Source organism: Aphanomyces invadans (assembly GCF_000520115.1).
Source record: "Aphanomyces invadans strain NJM9701 unplaced genomic scaffold supercont1.4, whole genome shotgun sequence".
In the NCBI taxonomy this organism is placed as follows: Eukaryota; Oomycota; class Saprolegniomycetes; order Saprolegniales; family Verrucalvaceae; genus Aphanomyces; species Aphanomyces invadans.
The window spans coordinates 1,333,172-1,350,396 of NW_008580149.1; the positions used below are offsets into that span (position 1 = coordinate 1,333,172).

At 55.5% G+C, this 17,225-nt stretch overlaps 8 protein-coding genes across 8 annotated transcripts; 4 read left to right on the forward strand and 4 right to left on the reverse strand.

The window, feature by feature from the left end:
- The first annotated feature begins 959 nt into the window (after positions 1-959).
- H310_02865 (hypothetical protein) lies at positions 960-1,366 on the forward strand. The gene has a single exon (XM_008866536.1). It carries the CDS (start codon positions 1,025-1,027, stop codon positions 1,271-1,273), a length of 249 nt encoding a protein of 82 aa, XP_008864758.1. The 5' UTR covers positions 960-1,024; the 3' UTR covers positions 1,274-1,366.
- Positions 1,363-4,142, reverse strand: H310_02866 (hypothetical protein). The gene is made up of 6 exons (XM_008866537.1): positions 3,465-4,142; positions 3,308-3,425; positions 2,817-3,262; positions 1,754-2,755; positions 1,530-1,698; positions 1,363-1,481 (listed from the first exon to the last, which is right to left on the reverse strand). The coding sequence occupies exons 1-6, from the start codon at positions 4,055-4,057 to the stop codon at positions 1,422-1,424; spliced, it is 2,388 nt and encodes a 795-aa protein (XP_008864759.1). The 5' UTR covers positions 4,058-4,142; the 3' UTR covers positions 1,363-1,421.
- A 111-nt stretch (positions 4,143-4,253) lies between these two features.
- Positions 4,254-6,220, forward strand: H310_02867 (hypothetical protein). Its single transcript, XM_008866538.1, has 5 exons — positions 4,254-4,774; positions 4,829-4,896; positions 4,942-5,102; positions 5,151-5,252; positions 5,299-6,220. The coding sequence occupies exons 1-5, from the start codon at positions 4,301-4,303 to the stop codon at positions 5,391-5,393; spliced, it is 900 nt and encodes a 299-aa protein (XP_008864760.1). The 5' UTR covers positions 4,254-4,300; the 3' UTR covers positions 5,394-6,220.
- H310_02868 (hypothetical protein) lies at positions 5,373-6,229 on the reverse strand. Its single transcript, XM_008866539.1, has one exon. It carries the CDS (start codon positions 6,168-6,170, stop codon positions 5,436-5,438), a length of 735 nt encoding a protein of 244 aa, XP_008864761.1. The 5' UTR covers positions 6,171-6,229; the 3' UTR covers positions 5,373-5,435.
- Positions 6,230-6,493: 264 nt separating this feature from the next.
- On the forward strand, positions 6,494-7,688 carry H310_02869 (hypothetical protein). The gene has a single exon (XM_008866540.1). It carries the CDS (start codon positions 6,537-6,539, stop codon positions 7,560-7,562), a length of 1,026 nt encoding a protein of 341 aa, XP_008864762.1. The 5' UTR covers positions 6,494-6,536; the 3' UTR covers positions 7,563-7,688.
- Positions 7,658-10,632, reverse strand: H310_02870 (hypothetical protein; the record flags this gene model as incomplete). Its single annotated transcript, XM_008866541.1, has 13 exons — positions 7,658-7,911; positions 7,961-8,018; positions 8,080-8,553; positions 8,604-8,891; positions 8,944-9,078; positions 9,132-9,191; positions 9,236-9,289; positions 9,333-9,401; positions 9,459-9,648; positions 9,704-9,834; positions 9,927-10,121; positions 10,171-10,296; positions 10,336-10,632. The coding sequence occupies 13 exons, from the start codon at positions 10,630-10,632 to the stop codon at positions 7,658-7,660; spliced, it is 2,331 nt and encodes a 776-aa protein (XP_008864763.1).
- Positions 10,633-10,756: 124 nt separating this feature from the next.
- Positions 10,757-17,032, forward strand: H310_02871 (serine/threonine protein kinase). Its single transcript, XM_008866542.1, has 12 exons — positions 10,757-11,519; positions 11,562-12,222; positions 12,297-12,365; positions 12,416-12,721; positions 12,778-13,557; positions 13,613-14,452; positions 14,500-14,676; positions 14,731-14,787; positions 14,841-15,090; positions 15,138-15,742; positions 15,804-16,031; positions 16,087-17,032. Exons 1-12 carry the CDS (start codon positions 10,846-10,848, stop codon positions 16,468-16,470), a joined length of 5,031 nt encoding a protein of 1,676 aa, XP_008864764.1. The 5' UTR covers positions 10,757-10,845; the 3' UTR covers positions 16,471-17,032.
- On the reverse strand, positions 16,469-17,129 carry H310_02872 (hypothetical protein; the record flags this gene model as incomplete). The annotated part of the gene is made up of 2 exons (XM_008866543.1): positions 16,469-17,057; positions 17,118-17,129. The coding sequence occupies 2 exons, from the start codon at positions 17,127-17,129 to the stop codon at positions 16,527-16,529; spliced, it is 543 nt and encodes a 180-aa protein (XP_008864765.1). The 3' UTR covers positions 16,469-16,526.
- Positions 17,130-17,225: the final 96 nt, after the last annotated feature.

A 17,225-nucleotide genomic window follows, 5' to 3' on the forward strand; every position in this document is an offset into this window, starting at 1 on the left:
AACCAAGACGCTGTGGCCAGCGGAGCTACGGCACGTCACCCCTTCGTCGTACCACCTGCAGTGTCCACCTGACCAACGAAGCAAATTCCATCTGCAGCTTGACCTTCCCCAGAATTGACAAGGCGCCACACCCGGCACAGTCGGACAGCAAAGTTCAACCAGATCGAACGAGCTGAAACAAGACGAGAGCACGATGCATTCCCAGCAAGGGGTCGTCCGTTTTGGATTCACCTGGTGGCCAAAGGCAACCAAGTAGCGCAAAGGGACACCCCGCACCCCCCCTTTTCTTGCCATCCAATTTGCATCGTGCGGCTAGTGGTGCATGGAAGTCGGGCATTCTGGTCGTGACAAGCCTTTGGATTCTACTGATGTTTTGGAGGACCCTACTCAGAGGGCCGTATTCCAACTATGCCAACCCCCTTCCAAGGATCGCATCTGGGGCGAGTGCAATCTTTCATGTTTGCATGGTTCCCATGCATGCTTGCACTGTGCGCTTGGCTGTTCTTGGATGAATCAATTGTCCTACGCTGTCCTTGATGGCCAGATTCCGCATGGGAATGTGAAGACAGCCATGGCTGAGAGCCTCCGCTGGCGCCAGGGATCGATACCACGACCTTGGGGAGTACAAATCGATGGTGTCGTTGAGATATCTCGCCCTTCTCGGGAGTCCATGTGACTTCGCACGGCAAAGGACGGTCTGCCTGTCTTGGATGTACGGATAATTGCCCCAACTTCAGATTTTTCCTCATCTATGAGATACATTCCAATACACATAATATCGGTCAAAATATCACGTAGAACTACTACTCGGTGCATGGTTTTTCTCGACCAAGTTCGTGGAAACCTCAAATATTTTCCCAATATATTGACGTTTCGTTCCCGATTGATGGACGGCGGCCCAGCTGACTCACGGCAGCCAATCAGAACGTGCCATGACGACATCCTGTGCCATTTTCCAAGTCGCCAGTTCGTCGGGACTTCGAGAAGCCTCCCGTCGTCACCCGCCGCTTATCCGCAGAGAAACATGGTTGGTTTTGGCAAGAAGAAGCCGTCTAGTCTTTTCGGTGAAACTGAATTGGAGGGCAAGGGCAAGGTTGACGGGTCCAGTCTCCTGGACGACAACGGCGAGCCGACGCACGGAACGCTGTACCAGCCAGAAAACTTTGACAAGAAGGTTGTACGACGAGCCGACAACCAAGGGGAAGACCAAGAACAGAAGAAACCCGCGGGCCGGAGTTGGTTTCGCATCCCTGGCCTGAGCTCTAAGAAGTAGAGTGGTTGCTGCGTGTGTGTTGGTAGTCGTGGTGCGTCGACCGCAGCGACGATGTTTGCTCTTCATTGAAATTCCATGTTTGTCTCTACTCAATCCTCCTTCGATCGGACCCCATCGACATCGAGTACATAATACCATTAGGCCAGTGTTAGTGAATATTCTGGAAGACACGAATCGTATTGTCCGCACCGCCGCTTGCAATCCAAGGCTACAAGAGAGTTAGCTACATCATCATCCAGCCACGACAAGCACGCACCAAGGTGGGGTGGAACGCGAGGGCCATGACTCCCAGGCCGCCCGTGACTTCGTGGCCACGCAAGATCTTGAGCGGGACAATGAGCGGGTTCTTGATCAGGTCCGAGTACACCATCGCGTGGAAGATGTGGATCGTGCCGTCATCGGATGCAGACGCCATCAACGGATATCTACGCCACACCCGGTCACCAACGTGCAATTCGTTCCCAAGACAGAGCAACATACCTCTTGTGGAAGCCAACGGCGCGAGTGGCCTTTTCGTGGTACTTGAGCGTCTTGAACGGCGTCGAGCTCAGATCCAAGTCAAACCAGCACAGACGACGATCGTAGCTGCCCACGACGACGTGGTCGCCCGTTGGGTGGACATGCAGGCACGAGATCCACTTCACGCCGCTGCTGAGCTTCTTCACCATTGCTTGCTGGACCAAGTTGTACACGCGAACATGCGTCTGCGTCGCGAGGAAGAAAAACGGCTTGGTCGGATGGAATGACACGGCCTGGATGACACCGAGTTTCTTCGAGAACGGGTTCTGCGATGTCCGCTTGGACAATTGATGGATCAGCACGGACGACGAGTCGGCTGCGGGAACGACCGTCGCGAGGTAGTCGCCCTTGTAGTGCCATGCCACGTCCGTGACGGCCCCGCTGTGATGCAACACCGCGCGCACGCCGCGACCGTTGCGGCCCTTGCCTGCATGATACGTCCACTTGACTGGCATTCGGGCCTTGCGGGCGGCATCGTCAATGTCGGCTTCGGCGGTGTCGACCACCGTCACGGAAGGATCTTCCTCTTCCACGTCGACGTCTGCAAGCGGGTCCGAGTTGGATTCGTCGCCATCAAACAAGGCGTTGGTGATGTCCGTTTCGTCGCCGTTTCCAGTGCCAGTCGCAAGGAGCAGCATCTTCTTGGAGGCCGCGACCGCGACAACGTGATGATCCTTGTTCGGGCACCACTCGACCTTGATCACGACTGCGCCAACATTCCATGTGTGCAAACACCGGCCCGTTTCAACTTCCCACAGGCGCACCGTGTGATCTTCCGACCCCGAGACCAAGTACTGGCCCAACGGATCCATCGACAGAGACCGGACGCGACCAGTGTGGCCATTGAAGAGAAGCGCGAGCGTGTTGGGGAAGGGCCGGAGGTCGCGGGGTTTCGGCAGCTGTGGTACGAGACTTTCGGGATCGATGTTTAGTCGACGCTTGTTGACACGCGGGCAGAGATATCTACGACAGTCCGACCATCACACGTCACGTTCAACGGTAGATAGTGGACGAGACGACGTACAAGTCCAAGCACCGCTCAAAGCGTTCGCGAACAAAGTTCGAGTACCCGCACACGTCGCGGAGCGAGTTGAACTTTTGCGGAATGAAATTAAGCTCGCGGTCGGACGGATCCATTTCGAGCCATGCTCGCTTCTCTTCCTCCGTGAATAAATATTCCTCCGGGGGGTTGTACGACTCGGCGTGACCGGGCAGGATCATCTTGGGCGCCTGAACATGGGCAGGCCCCTTGCGAGCGACAGCTTCTTGGTCGTCGTCAAACCACATCTGGAACACGTCCGGCTTGTCGTCTGGTTTCTTGTCGACCTGGATGCGGCCTTCTCGAATGCCCTTCATGATCTTGAGCACCTTCATCTTTTCCCACTTGGATGGAACGAAGCGGCTCTTGGGCTCTTGATCGTTCCCGAGCGAGTGGATCATCTTCTCCGACGTGAACACTTCGACCAAATCCTAGAGGTTCCATGACGCGCCCATGTCGTGACATTGCAATGTTACCGCATGAGCGTCGAACTCGGGGTGGGCAAAAGCGCCCGACTGCATGCGCCGGATGATCTCCAACTCGCGGTCCGTCAATACAACCTTGCGATCGTTGTAGGCATCGTAGACAGTGCGACTGCAACAAGGTTAGAAATTCTCTCACAAGTGCATGAACCTGTAGTTGGGGTCGTCCTTGGCCGCAATCGCGTCGTCGATGCCGTCCGACTTGTTCTGTTTGATAATCTTTTGGCCATCGACAGTGTACCCGATGTGGTCGTACTCTTCGTACCAGCGAAGAGGCACGTTGCCGATTGTGTTGTGCGCTTCCTCGTCGTCCGAAGATAAGTCGTCGATATGCAGGTGGGATGCAACTTTCAAAGAGCCGTCCTCGCGCATGCGCTGCAACTGCTTCTCGCGTGATTCAACAAAGAGGCGAGTGGTCTTTTCGTCGTCGGATACGTCTTCATCGTCACTGTGGTTGTCGTCGGATGATGAGCCTTGGTCTTCGAACCCATCATCATCTTCGTCATCCTCGTCTTCTTCTTCGTCATCGCCTTCATCGTCACCGTCTTCATCATCATCATCGTCTTCTTCATCATCATCGTCTTCTTCATCGTCATCGTCGTCTTCATCGTCGTCTGCGTCATCACTTTCCTCGGTGTCGCCGTCGCTCCCTCGAGACACAGCAACAACTGCCACCTTTTTCATCTGCGGGGATTGCTTTTGCTGTTGCTTCAAAGCAGGCTTTTGTGGTCCTTTTCGAGCCATGATGCGACGTAGATTGACGAGCTAGCAGCGGCGGTGGCGGCGACTTGAACTCCAATAATGCTGCCTTCAACAGTTGCAAAGAGAGCCAACCAGTGAATTCTGTTGGAGGGAATTGGATCCTTTATCCGGAACATGGGCGGGTACGCGACAATTAAAACTAGGATACAAACCCTTATACAAAAATAAGCCAACCCAGCCCGTTTTATCCGGATCTGCACTTTGCGACGCCAGGGCCGCGCCGCCATGGACAAGCGCAAGCTCATGCTTGACTCGTTGGACGCAGCCTTTGCGTCGAAGAAGCCCAAGGTTGTCCCTGCAACTTCGAAAAGCGCTCCGAAGAAGTCGATGCAACCGAAAGCGAACAAGGCCAACAAGTCCACCAACAGTGCCCTCCATCTCAAGTTGAACCACCAAGCCAAAGCGCGCGAAGCCGTCAAGCAAAGCGATCGCAAACAAAAAGACGCCCCCAATCCGCTCTATTCCAAAGTCGATGGCCTGTTGTACACGACCAAGACGGCCAACGACAAGTCGCGCCCGCCTCTCAAGGAATTGGAAGAGCAACTGCTTGCACTTGCGCTCGCGTCACAGCGTCCACCCGGCAATACCAAAGACGAGTCCCTGCTCGATAAAGTGAAAAACAAGATCTTGCAGCTCGACAACCCGCACAAGGCAAAGCCCACGGCACAATCCGCCGCTACATCCTGTCAACTCGTCCGGGTAAATATACATTCAACCTCGCAATATCCTCCAACATATTCTGTGACACTGTAGCTCCCCCATAAAATGAGCATGAAAATGCGTCGGAAGCTTGGCTTCCATGCCCCACCTCCCTCCATTACGTACATTGCAATGCCAAGCGATACGTGATCTGACGACGTCCCTAGTGTGGATGATGCTCAAGAGATCCACCGCCTCTGGACCATGTACATGACAGAGTTTCTTGCAGAGATTGCCCCAAGCACCTGCACGACCACGAGCACCTTTACTGCATGCTACTATGGGCCGAAGTTGCTCAAAGCTGACTTTCGTGGATGCTGCCTGCGAGGTACCATGATGGCTCTCGCAACGTGGTGCTCACTTCGCCTTGCTCTAGTTGTTCGATCGTCAAGTCCGACCCTCATCGGAGCCAGCGGCATCGTCTTGGACGACCATGCCAACACATTCCACGTGCTCAATAACGAAGGCGGCGTGCGATGTACTGTCCACCTTCTCTGCTGCATTTCATGCATCGCTGCCATTAGGTTTTCCAAAAGACAGCACGACCTCGTTCGAATTTGGTGTCGCGGGCATGGTGTTTCGAGTGAACGGCGACGACTTTCGATCCAGATCGTATTGAAACTTGCTAAGAAATCATACATTAAAAGGTTCGGAGCCTACATTATTCCATGTCTTCGTCATCGTCTTCTTCATCGTCGTTATTGGCAGCAACTTTCGACACCTTCTTGGCCTTCGTGGGCGCCAGTCGCTCGTACTTGCCACCGTCCGACGTCCATCGGCTGAGCAACTCAACGTTAAACGTGGAAAGCTTCTTATCGAAGTGCACGAGCAGCTTGGCTTGCTCCGGCGTCAGCGTCGCGCCTTCCTTGCAGATCGTGTGGTCGTTGTTCAGGACGATCACGCCGCGCTTGAGGTCGATGGGAAGCCCTAACTGGCGCAGCGATTCCACCATGCTGCCGACAAATTGAGGCTGCGGGCCCGCTGGAATTGTGACAGTTTCCGTTGCGACAAAGCCCGACTTGGCATAGTCTTCCACGGACAAGTCTTTGAAGTACTGGACGACTTCGTCCTTGGACTTGTTGGTCATGAGGAGCCCAACTCCACCCGAGATGTCGGACGCCAGTTTGGACAAGTTGTCAGCGTACTCTTCTTCACGCGTGCGGCCCAACGCGACCTTCATCACCTTATTCTTGCCCAAGAAGAAGCGGCTGTCGCTGAAATCGGCGCGCACGACCTTGAAGTGGTTCGTGCGCATGTTTTCAAACGAAAACACGTACACCGTCTCGAACTCATCCACAGCCTGGCGAATCGCCTCTACCACACCCTTCTTGAGCTCCGCGCCCTTCTTGTTCGTCTGTGTCAGCGGCTTCGTTCGAACGCGCTTGGATTTTGGCATCGTACTTCAATTTGAACTCTACATGGCATGCCACGGGCTGGCTGGCTGGCTGCCGTTCCCACCAACCAATCCAACCCGTTGGGTTGAATTCCCACGACTCGAATTCAAATATATGCACCCATGCATACAAAATGCAAGGTAATTGGGTCTTTGGTGATTGCGCTTGATTATAATACACTGTATTTGACCTCTGACCTATTATTTAGGGTATTGAGATATCGCAATAGGGTATTGGAACTGCAAACCCAATGGCATGCCACTACATAGGGCACGTCATTGTACCCTAAATAAATAAAATGCCCCCCCAATGCAGCCATTCATTCCCGAAACCAAGCGATTTTCGCGGTCGCCGAGGAATTCATCGCCATGAGTGACGCCGCTGACTTCGTGCAAACGCGCATCGACAAGGTGCAGCTGGAAGGCCTCGTCGTCCTTCAAATCATCAAGCATTGCCATGAGAGCTTGCCGCGATCGGTGGCCGGATCGCTTTTGGGTCTGGAAGCCGACGACACCCTCGAAGTCACCAACAGCTTCCCATCGCCGGTGGTCCAAGCGCACCCATCCAACATGCCGTTGTCCCCTTCATCCAAGGACAAGAACTTGCAATACTCGGCTGACAGCGATGAGTATCAAATCGACATGATGAAGAACTTGCGCGAAGTTAACATGGACAACAACAAGGTCGGGTGGTACCAGAGCGCCATGAACGGCACGTTCTCGACGACCGCCACGATCGAGTACCAATTTCAGTACCAGCAAAACCTTGGTCAAAATGCGATCTGCATCGTGTACGACCCAGTCGAAACGACGAAGGGGTCGCTCGCGATCAAGGCGTTCCGACTGACGAATGCCTTCTTGGAACAGTACAAGTCGCAAGTGTTCACAAAGGAAGGATTTTCCAAGGCCGACATCCGTTCGGCCAACTTGTTGGAAGAAATTCCGATCCACATCAACAACTCGGACCTCGTCCACGTCTACTTGGCCGACTTGCACAAGCAGAAACTGGCCGACACGGAGTTTGACCGGTTGGACCTCGCTACGAACGGGTACTTTGAGAGCAGTCTGCAAAACTTGAGCGCATGGGCGGACGAGCTCGCCCAAGAACACTACAAATTCCAGGGCTACGAACGTGCGGTCGCCAAGCACCGCGCGCAGCAGCAACAGTTGGTCCAGAAGCGGCGGGATGAGAACAAAGCGCGTCGCGATAACGGCGAGCCGGACGTGATCGTCGAAGAAGACCCGAACACTGCGTTGAAGACATTGAGCCAGCCAAGTCGCTTGGAGGCGCTCCTCATCACGAAACAAATGAATACGTACTGCGAAAACATCAATCGATACGCCGGCAAGAGCTTCAATAAATTATTCCTTGCCGGCAACCTCCACAAGGAATAATGGGTCGACTCAAGAGTGCCGTCCCCATGGCGCGGTCACGAAAACAAACCACCGTCCTTGTGCAGGCTAGCATAGACATCTATCGCGTTCAAGCGTTAACTTTCATGCGTCGACTGTGTATTTGGGGTGGTCGTCGTTGTGGAGTTGTTGCCGGTGGGCGTAACCATCGTGAGGTCGTCGATCCCTCGGGACCAGCTCTGGCGCAAGTCGGGCGGACTGCCCTGCAGCCACGACCGTCGCATCCCGTCCATTTTGTCGTAGCCGTCTTCGCGGAAGATCACCGACGACGCCACGCTGCCCAGATCGGCCTTTTCACTCGCAAACGCTTGGTTTCGTTCGATGGTTTCGCCTGTGACATCTCCGTGAGTTTGGTCTCTATTTTCATTGTGTTGGCATACACATGGACCCCAGGACTGCAAACAGCGCTTCTCGCTGCGGGTCGCGGCGTTCCAAGAGCTACAAAGCGTCGTGCATGATGCGACCAACGCTGGAATGTCGTTCATTATCGCGCACGTACGCGACGCGTGTCTTGAAGAGGCACAGGCATCACACACAGGGAACGGTTGTGGCGCAATGCATCTTGCACAAGCCGAAAGCCAGCCAACGTCGTGTGGTTGCCATCCCAAAACAAAGCGCGGAGACGTTGCGTCTTGGGCAGCACGGCCGCGATGCATTTGGCGACATCGTCGCCTCCACGATTGCCAGAAATGTCGACGATTTCCACGGACGACGTGCCCGTGCCGAGCGAGTGCACTACCCCGCGCAGAACCGCAATGGAGTACTGCATGGCGGCGCACGTCGAGTTGCTCAAATATACTGCCTTGAGATGCCGTTGCTTGGTGAGCAACTTGACGAACGCGTCGCCAGGGGCGAGACGCAGTCGTGCGGCCGGTGCAAAAATGGACTTGGGTCGCGGCCTCCCGTCGTTGTCTTCCAAGTGGAGGCTCGACAACGCATCGCATTGCGCCAGCGCCGTCACAATCGCCTCCACCTACGTTACCCTCGATCGCATCATGGAAATCTTGCCCGTTGTCGTTGTACCGAATCATCGTGCAATGCGCACTGGTTCAGTTTGAGCACGTCTCGGCGAACGCGTGGCGAGTGAGCGATGAGGTCGGCAAGGACATGCGCCCCACCGTCACTCAGGTTATTTTCGCTCAGATCTAGCGTCAGCAACGGCGGTGGAGTGCTTTCGTGGTTTGGTTGGGACACGACAAAGTGCGGGTTCTGAAACCACGGCGCCATGATCGTCGACAGAGTCGTGGCGGCGATGGCTGGCTTCATGTTGCGGAGAACCAGCACTGCTAGTGTGTGCGTAGTGCCCAGCATCTATGAAGCAGTCCGCTCGTAGCATGTTGGATGGACCAAAAATGCCGCGCACCTCACCCAACGCCGCGGCCGTGGTGGCTTTGAGCATGTTGTACGACAAATCTAACGCCACAAACGACGACCTGTGCAGCGATACGTTGCGCTTCAACGCATTGATTAATTGGAACGTGTCGATGCCCGTCCCTGCCTACCATGGAATTTATCATGTCGTCCATGCGCCGCCGCTCAAGCAATCGCTACCAAGTTGAGATGGTGGAGGGCCTTGGCTCGTGATAACCACCCTGTCAAGGCCGTCGTCGCCTGCGTAGAAGTGAACCAACGTCCACATCGATGTCCTTTGGTACGTCATAATCGATTGGATTGAAGGATAGATTGAGTGTCTGCAGCGCTGCCGTCCACTACGATGGCGTGACATCGTAGTGCAGCAGAGGCCGTTCGCACCGATGGTTGATCGAGCACTGTCACAATCTGCGCGATCTCTGGCAAGCTGCACTGCGCTAAGTTGACTGCCTGCCATCACAAGACATATCACGTCGTTGGAGACGTTGTCGTTTACGGTCGAGGCACCTGTAGCGGCGAGGGAAACGATTTCATGGCCGACACCAGCGCCGTCACGCTCTCCTTGGTCCATTTGGAATTTTCCGACAAATCGAGAGCGGTCAAAGACCATGCTGTTGGCATGTGCTCCTTTGCCTTGGCCACGGATTCCAACGCTTGGAGGCCGGCGTGGGACATGCGGACTTTGGAGAGGCGAAGGCTACAGCCGACCCTCTCGAGTCCAACACAATTTTGAAGATGCATCGCAGGCGTACGTGCTCACGACCGAATGCGGTTGTTCTAGCGCCTGGAACGCCATTGCGACGCCTTCGTCGCCCACATGGAAGCCTTGGACGACAACGCTTCGTTCCAGGATAAGTTCCAGCGCGAGATGTCGCTGACGTACCTGTGGAAATGACAGGAATGCTGAAGAGTTCGCAGCAAGGCGAGAGCCGTGGCCGTGTCCGAGGAGGCGCGAGGCGAGGTGGCTGCATCTACCATGCCAAGAATGCACAGTTCGAAGTCCACGATGCATGGACTTGAGTCCATGGCGGTCTTGAGCTTAGCCGCGATGTCGTCACGAAATGGTACCAAGTGATAATCGCAGCATGCACGGAATGCTTCGACCACCTTGTCCTTGTCGCTCATATCGATGCTGTACTCGTCCCAATGTAAGGCCGCTGGAAGTCCAAACTAGACATGGAAACCCGTTGGTGGCAGCACGACGAAAGAATTTGGAAACCTTTGGCCGGCTCGTCAAAGGAAACGCGTCCGCGAGCTGATGAATCCGGCGCTGAATCATGCGTACGACTTCTTCGCAGTGCATCCCCGGATCGACGTGCAGAATGCGACCGCCGGTAAAGATGGCCTAAACGCCATTCATCGATGCGCCCCTCCATGCGCTTACCTTCATGGTGGTCGACGAGTCACACTGCTCGACTTGTATTTTCAACAAGTCCAAGAACGACAAATCCTTGGACACTTTGAGTTTGGTGCCGAGACCAGGGGGCTTGAGCGTCATGAGTCGGTAGTTGGATAGCACAAGAATCCGCTTGGAAAAAGTCGCTTTGTTCTTGTGTTGGTTCACCCACTTCATCATGAGAGGCTGGTCGCTGCGAGAAGCAAAGATCTTGTCGACGAACGCGTGCGCCTCTGGCGAGATCACGTCGTAGCTGAAGCGGTTCCGAGGCCACGGAACACTCATGCCGCTGCTGTATCACGCCTGGGTTTGTGTAGGAGTTACATGGGAATTAAAATTCGTCACCACAATGTATATATTAATCAAGATACATTAAGTTCCCCGTTTTTTATGACCCCAGTCGGTTTCATTTGACCCCTGATGGGCGACGGCAGCGGGCGCTCCACGGACTCGATTGACCTGACGTCGGCGACACCCCTCGATTAGAGCCGACGCAGCATGTCGGAGCAGTCCATCCGCCGACCTGGGCGTCTTCGTGTCATCTCGATGCTTTCGAACGGAGTGCTGGATCCCCACGTCACCCATTCGTTCCCGGCGTTTATCGCGCCCGACGCAAAGTCCGCCGAAGCGTTCCTGGAGACACAGCCCATGGGATCTTACTTGCTTGTGCACAACATGTTGCAAGTGTCGTCGTGGTGGCGGCCGTCGGACTTTTCACTGTCCATCATGGTGAAGTATAGAACGCGCGTACAAGTCGCCCACCTCCCGATCCGATTCAAAACGTCTAGGTGGATTTCGCCCATTCGGCGGTCTGCGTACATCGAGTGGAGCGAAAACGCCACCCAAGTGCACAAGGCGTACGTGGACCCGACCATCTACCCGACCCTGCGTGCGTTCTGGGCCGAGTACATGCTATTCGTCGGCGAGAAGATTAGCGAGATTTGCCAGGACCCGCAATTGAACGAGCACTGGACCCCGACGACGTCCATTCCCGCGGCCGTCCGTGTGTTGGGGTATCCGGTCGCAGACGGCATTCACGTCGACATCATGCAGGAACGTCCCATTACGATCCAATTCAACTTTCAACGGTGCAGCATCGACGTCCACTTGAACCGACGAAAAATCTCGCTCGACGGCAGCGTGTGGCGCATCAAATACCCGTGGAACATTCCGTGCGTGCAGCGGCTTCTCGTGTGGCGTAACTCTTGTCGTAGGTTCGCAGCAATCAAAGACGTGGCGCTCGGCAACGCGTCGTCGAAACTCCAGTCCAAGTCGTTTGACTTGATGGCAATGCCTCGCGGATCGAAGCTCAAGTACATTCCATCGTGCCGCGAGACCGAAGACGAACATGTCGAGGAAGAACTGCTTCAAGCGCTCCTTGATCGAACGCAGTTGCATCAGAACGCCGCCAAGGAGAGCTCTCTCACGGACGTGCTTCAGATTCTACTGCGCCTTCAACCCGACCAGTCGACGACTCCCAAGCTGTTAGAGTTGCGCTTGGACATCCTGGGATTCCTCGTCCAACTGCAGTCCGTTAATTTGCACGCAGCCAGAGGATGTTCACGGTCGACGGCGGACCGAGCGGCCGAGTACATTGTGCATCTGGCCCGCCAGTACGACGTAGGGTCGATCGGGTCGGAAAAGATCGCCCAAGTCATTTGTCGAGCCATCCAAGTCAACCCAGACGTCGCGTACTTGTTGACCTTGGTCAGCGCTCTCACAGCCATTCCGTCCTTCCAAGCAGCATTTGCGAAGAACCACGGCCCGGCGGAGTTGTGGAGTCGGTGGACCATCCAGATCGACGAAGCGCGCCGTGAACTTCCAACGAGTCCGTGTCTGCTGTTCAATTCAAGTCCGCCCAACGACACGTCCCAGGTGCATCGAGTTCATTCACTCCACTAATGGAGGCGTCTTTCCGCGCTGAATGGGACGACCGGTGTTGTTGGTAGGGTGCTGACCTGCCGGCGAAATTTCGTGCACCATCCATCCTTGCGTCAAAGCATCGCGCTGCCTACGAGGTACAAGCTCCATGGGATGGAAGGCACGTCTTCATACTGGTGGCTGCCAGGGGGGAGTGAAGTTTGCTCTCCATGGAATATCGTTCGTCCGTGACGAGTTTGCTCGCCGCTTCCCACACTCCCCCCAGCCTCACAGTGAATTGTGCGATGCTGGCGAAGATGGTCCAGTTTCCACCAAGCTTTTCCTGTTTCGGCTGTCGACATCAATCGTCCAACCGCCACCGACGGTGCCTTGCAGCGCATGCATGTCGTCGAAGATACAACTCGCGTTGCAGTTCTTGCGCGCTATCGATAAGACCGGTGACGCCATGGCGGGCAAAGCCGATTCCACCTGCATGCACCTGCTCGCGTCCGAGGTGATCCCAACACTGCCGTGGCGAACACGTCGTTTTCACCAAATGCTGAATTGTAGCTCGTGTTCTGGCAGCGCCAGGTCGTCGACTCTTGCTGGCGACGACTCTTTCTTTCTCAGTGGCTTCGCAAGTTTGAAAGTTGGGTACGACTCGATGAAACGCACACGGTTGTGGACGCGTCGTGGCTTGCGGCAGTCGCCCGTCGCGTCTCCACCGTTGCGACAGGCGGACATGTCCACATGCGAATTTTCTGCCAGCTCCTCGCAAGTCTCCCAGGGCTATTGGACGAAAAACACACGTCCAGTGATGAAAGCAATGCGGCGGTCGCCGTCTTGGTGGAAATCGTGGCTGGGATTGCTGCCACGTGGAAGGCCCCAATCCCACCAACGTATGTGCATGCTGTGCTCGAGTTTTGGAGACTTCTGCTGCTGTCCACGGGATGGCACGCGACAAAGCTCGCGGTGCTCCATCTCTTTGTCCACTACACGCCATTGCATTCCATCGCAAGCATGGCACGGCAAGCATTTTATGCTCAAGGAGACTGGAGCGGCACGCTCCACGCAGATTATTTGAGCTGGCTGTCGGTGAGCCTCCGCTTCCTGGGATCCCATGGCACGAATGTGGAAGGAAAGATGCTGTACCCGCGGGTGGTCGATGTTGTCTGGTCCACTCTGCTGGGCAAGTTGGCATGCCCAGTTCCAGAAGGGGGGTTCGAAGACATGCATGCCACGACAGTGCAGCGATTTCTTCCTCTGCTGCCATCGCCGGACGACCTCCTGGACGACATCAAGCGCGGCAACGGCGGCGCCGTGCGATGGAAAGAGTACTTGAGCTGCCTCGTACGTGATGGTCTCGTTGAGGAAACTTTGTTTGGTAACGGGACTCTGTGCGTAGCAATTCATGCCGGCACCGTCGCTCCCTCCATCCACACTGACGTGGCAGTTTGCTCACTTTGTGGCGATGTACTTTCAAGATCGTGACACGGTGGCGCAGCGCGACCAATGGGACAACATCTCCGCGTTGTCCACATGGATGGAACGTGCGCTCGTCGACGAGTTTGTGTTATGTCAGCTCTTTTCATTTCTCAACACGATGGCCAGCGCGGTGCCGCAGCTTCCGGTGGTGCACGACCCTTCACATGCCATTCGTCACGTTGGAGCTATGGACAAGCCTTCGATTGTTCCGCTCTTGCAACTCGACAAAGTGTCGCCCCTGCAGCATGTGCAAACGCAAGACGTCGTCGTCGACCCCATGGACGACCTGACGTTTTGGTGTTCGGCTGACATGTATGTGGAGTTTGTCCTCTATTTATTCAACATGGTGGTCGCAACCACGGACGATCGGTCGCTTCATCCAACGTACTGTGGTCGATTTGGTGGATCCATCAAAGGCTTTGACGCCCTATTCTGGCTGCAGCTGCGGCTGGACGCTCCGAAATGCCAGCACGTGGTTCCACAGTTGGCCCTTCGCGTGACAGACTCGAATCGACGTCGTCTCGAATCCAAGCTCCGGTTGCTCAAGCTGGCCGCGTCGACCTTGTCAGCCCGAGCCATATTTTTTCGAGGCTTCGATTCCCCGCGGCACGGCGCGTTCGGGACGATCTACCGGTGCACTTCAGACTTGCCGCTCTTTCGCGTACACTCAAAAACCATGCGTGAGAGCATCGCCCTCAAAGTCCTTGCGACGCAAAAGTTCCCGCACGAACGGTCGATTCTATACTGTGTCTACAACGAGGTCAGCACCAAACGTATTCGTCGTTGTTGGGTTGACGCGTTGACAAGGTTGCCATTATGGAACACCTTCGCGGGAACGGGGCGGCGATCCAGCTGTATGACTACGGGCAGTCGAAGGAGGGGTACTATATCGCGATGGAGTTCGCCGACTTGAGCCTCAAGGAGTGGCGGGATGCCAACGCGTCCACGGTAGATGTTGACACGTTGCTGGCCGTGTTCTCCAAGGTATTCATCAACGACATCGCTGGAACGGACGGCGGCTGACCTCGAGTTTTCTAGGTGTGTGGCGCGCTATCCAGAATTCACCTGGCCTCGGTTGCCCACTTGGACATCAAGGTACAATACAGCTCGCACCACGTTTCAGTTGTGCGGATGTTGTCATGTCCTAGTGCGAGAACGTCCTCGTCCGCAACTCTTCTTTGAACGCTTTGTTTGATGTTTGCATCGGAGACTTTGGCGAGTCGTTCCTCGTCCCGTCGTCGGCCACGTTCTTTGACTGTCACTACGCCCGGGGCACCGAAGCGATTCAAAGCCCGGAAATGTTGAATTTCCAGCGCACGATTACGATGGCTGCGGACGTGTGGTCAGTGGGATGTTTACTCTTTGAGCTCGTGACAGGGTCCATGCTCTTTGCTTCAGGTACGGTGGTTGCGTCGCCCACCAACCGTGCTGACAAGGTTCCGTAGAGGAATGGCCTACCTTGTTCGCGCACTTGACCAAGTCCCAAGCGCCGGTGCTCATGGAGAAGCACCGGTCGATGCTCCACGCATCTATAGCCGCCATGAACCCGAACAGAGACGACGCGTCGACGAAAAGGCAAGTCGAAGAAGTGGCCGAGCTGCTGGAGTACATTCTAGTTCGCGATCCGCAGCACCGCCCATCTCTCGACTCAATTCAACAAAGGCTACACGATTTCAAGCTGACGGGTTCGACACTGCGCGGTCCTCCAACGCCACCCAAGTCGCAGCTCACTTCCTTCGACGCCATGGCTCGCCAAGTGCGTTTACTCGATGCCCACCTCCCTCCCCCAATGGGCAAGACTCTCCTCTCGCCGCGATTGTACATTGGTTGGCAATCCGAGTGGGATGGCGAACATGGGGTCGTCGTCACTCATACGCCCGTCAGCCGTACATGCAAAAGCTCCTCCGCAATTCCCCATCGCACCATCATCGTCACACCTCGCCACTCCCTGCCATTCGAGGACCAAGAAGAAGCATATGCCCACGACCTCCTTCATCAAGCGCAGGCCATTTGCGCCATGCTCTGGGAGCTCTACGTCGCAGATCGAGTGGTAGGACGCACGGCAACAAAGACGTCATTCTTGACCGTCTGCTGGTTGACCAACGCCTTAGGTGCTCGTCGATGTGCCATCCAAACCAGTCATGCGGGCCCTCATGCCAGTGCTGTTTGTCTACCACGTGCTGTTCTTCGGCGCGTCATGCTTTGAGCTGGTCAAGCAGCTTTGGAAACCGCATGAATCGATTCTCGTCCCTTCCTCGAAGCTGCTCACGACTATCTTGTGCTGGGAAGAGAAGCGATGTGTGGAGCATCGTTCGTGCAACCACTCGTCCATCTACCAGGTGCCACCTTGGATTGAGATCGCGTCGTCGTGAATGCTAACGCCAAAATGCGCAGTGTATTTGCGGCTCCCATGCGTATCAAGTGTCCGAGTCTCTGTCAGACGAGTGCTGTGTCCCGTCCCTCCCATGTGCGCTGTGCTTACTGTGTCTGCCGCATTTGAAGAACCTGGATGTGATTGCCCCGTTCGCCTCGTTGAAATGGATGGACAGCAGTGGTCGAGAGCGCCGGGTGAATTTAACGCAATGGGGGCATTGGGACGCGACGGAGACCCCTTCGGACGAAGTGGCGACCTCGGACGAGCTGTGGCAAGTGTTTCGATGCACAATGTGCAAGATGATCACTCGCGCAGTTCGAAAAGACGGCGTGTCGAAACGTTTGGCGCTGATCCGAACCGGACGCGAGTGGAGTGATTCTCAGCGGCGACTGTTTTCCAACTAGCAAGAGCAAGAAACGAATAATTTATGGAGTGCAAAAGCATTACAAAAACCAGACAGCTAGATGTGAAGGTCGCCCGAGGGAGGCAGCCCCGAGACACTGTTTCGTCGCACTGGAGCACTGGATGACGTCGGTGATGTCCCGCGAGAGGTCGCGGGACTGGGAGCAGTCGACATCGAGCCGACGCGCGCGTTGTTCCGATTCGGATCATTCTTGGCCATGATGGTTTGAATTTGGGTAATGTACTCTTGACAGGGACTAGGTAATTCGTTCTTCGTGTGGTTCTTCGCGAGGAAGAGGCACTCGGACTTACTGCGGGTGCGTCGGACGCGGCGCACCTCGTCTCCGGTGTCTGCAAAGTCGGAATCGACCGGGACAATCGCTGGCCCAACCGGAGTCCGAGCAATCTCACCATATGGAACGGGCGGGGCGCCAGACGGAGAAGCATCGATCGACGGGCGTTCAAACGCTGGATGAGACATCATGGCATTCGGCATGAGCGTGCTGCTGTCTTCTGAGCGCGACGGGCGCCGCGCCAAGAAGCGGAAGGAGTCCATCAGCAGCAATTCGAGAATGACGACACTTTCGTACTGCAAGTTCCATATAATTTGCTGCGGGTTTATCCGGATGTCGCGTAACTGTCCTCCCACTTTGGAGTGCATTGTTCTGGAGGGTAGGGGAGTGAGTCCCTGAGCCCAGTCCCAGCGCACTCCCGTATCAGTTTAAAGAGGTTTCCGACAGGCGGCGGTTTCAAGTTG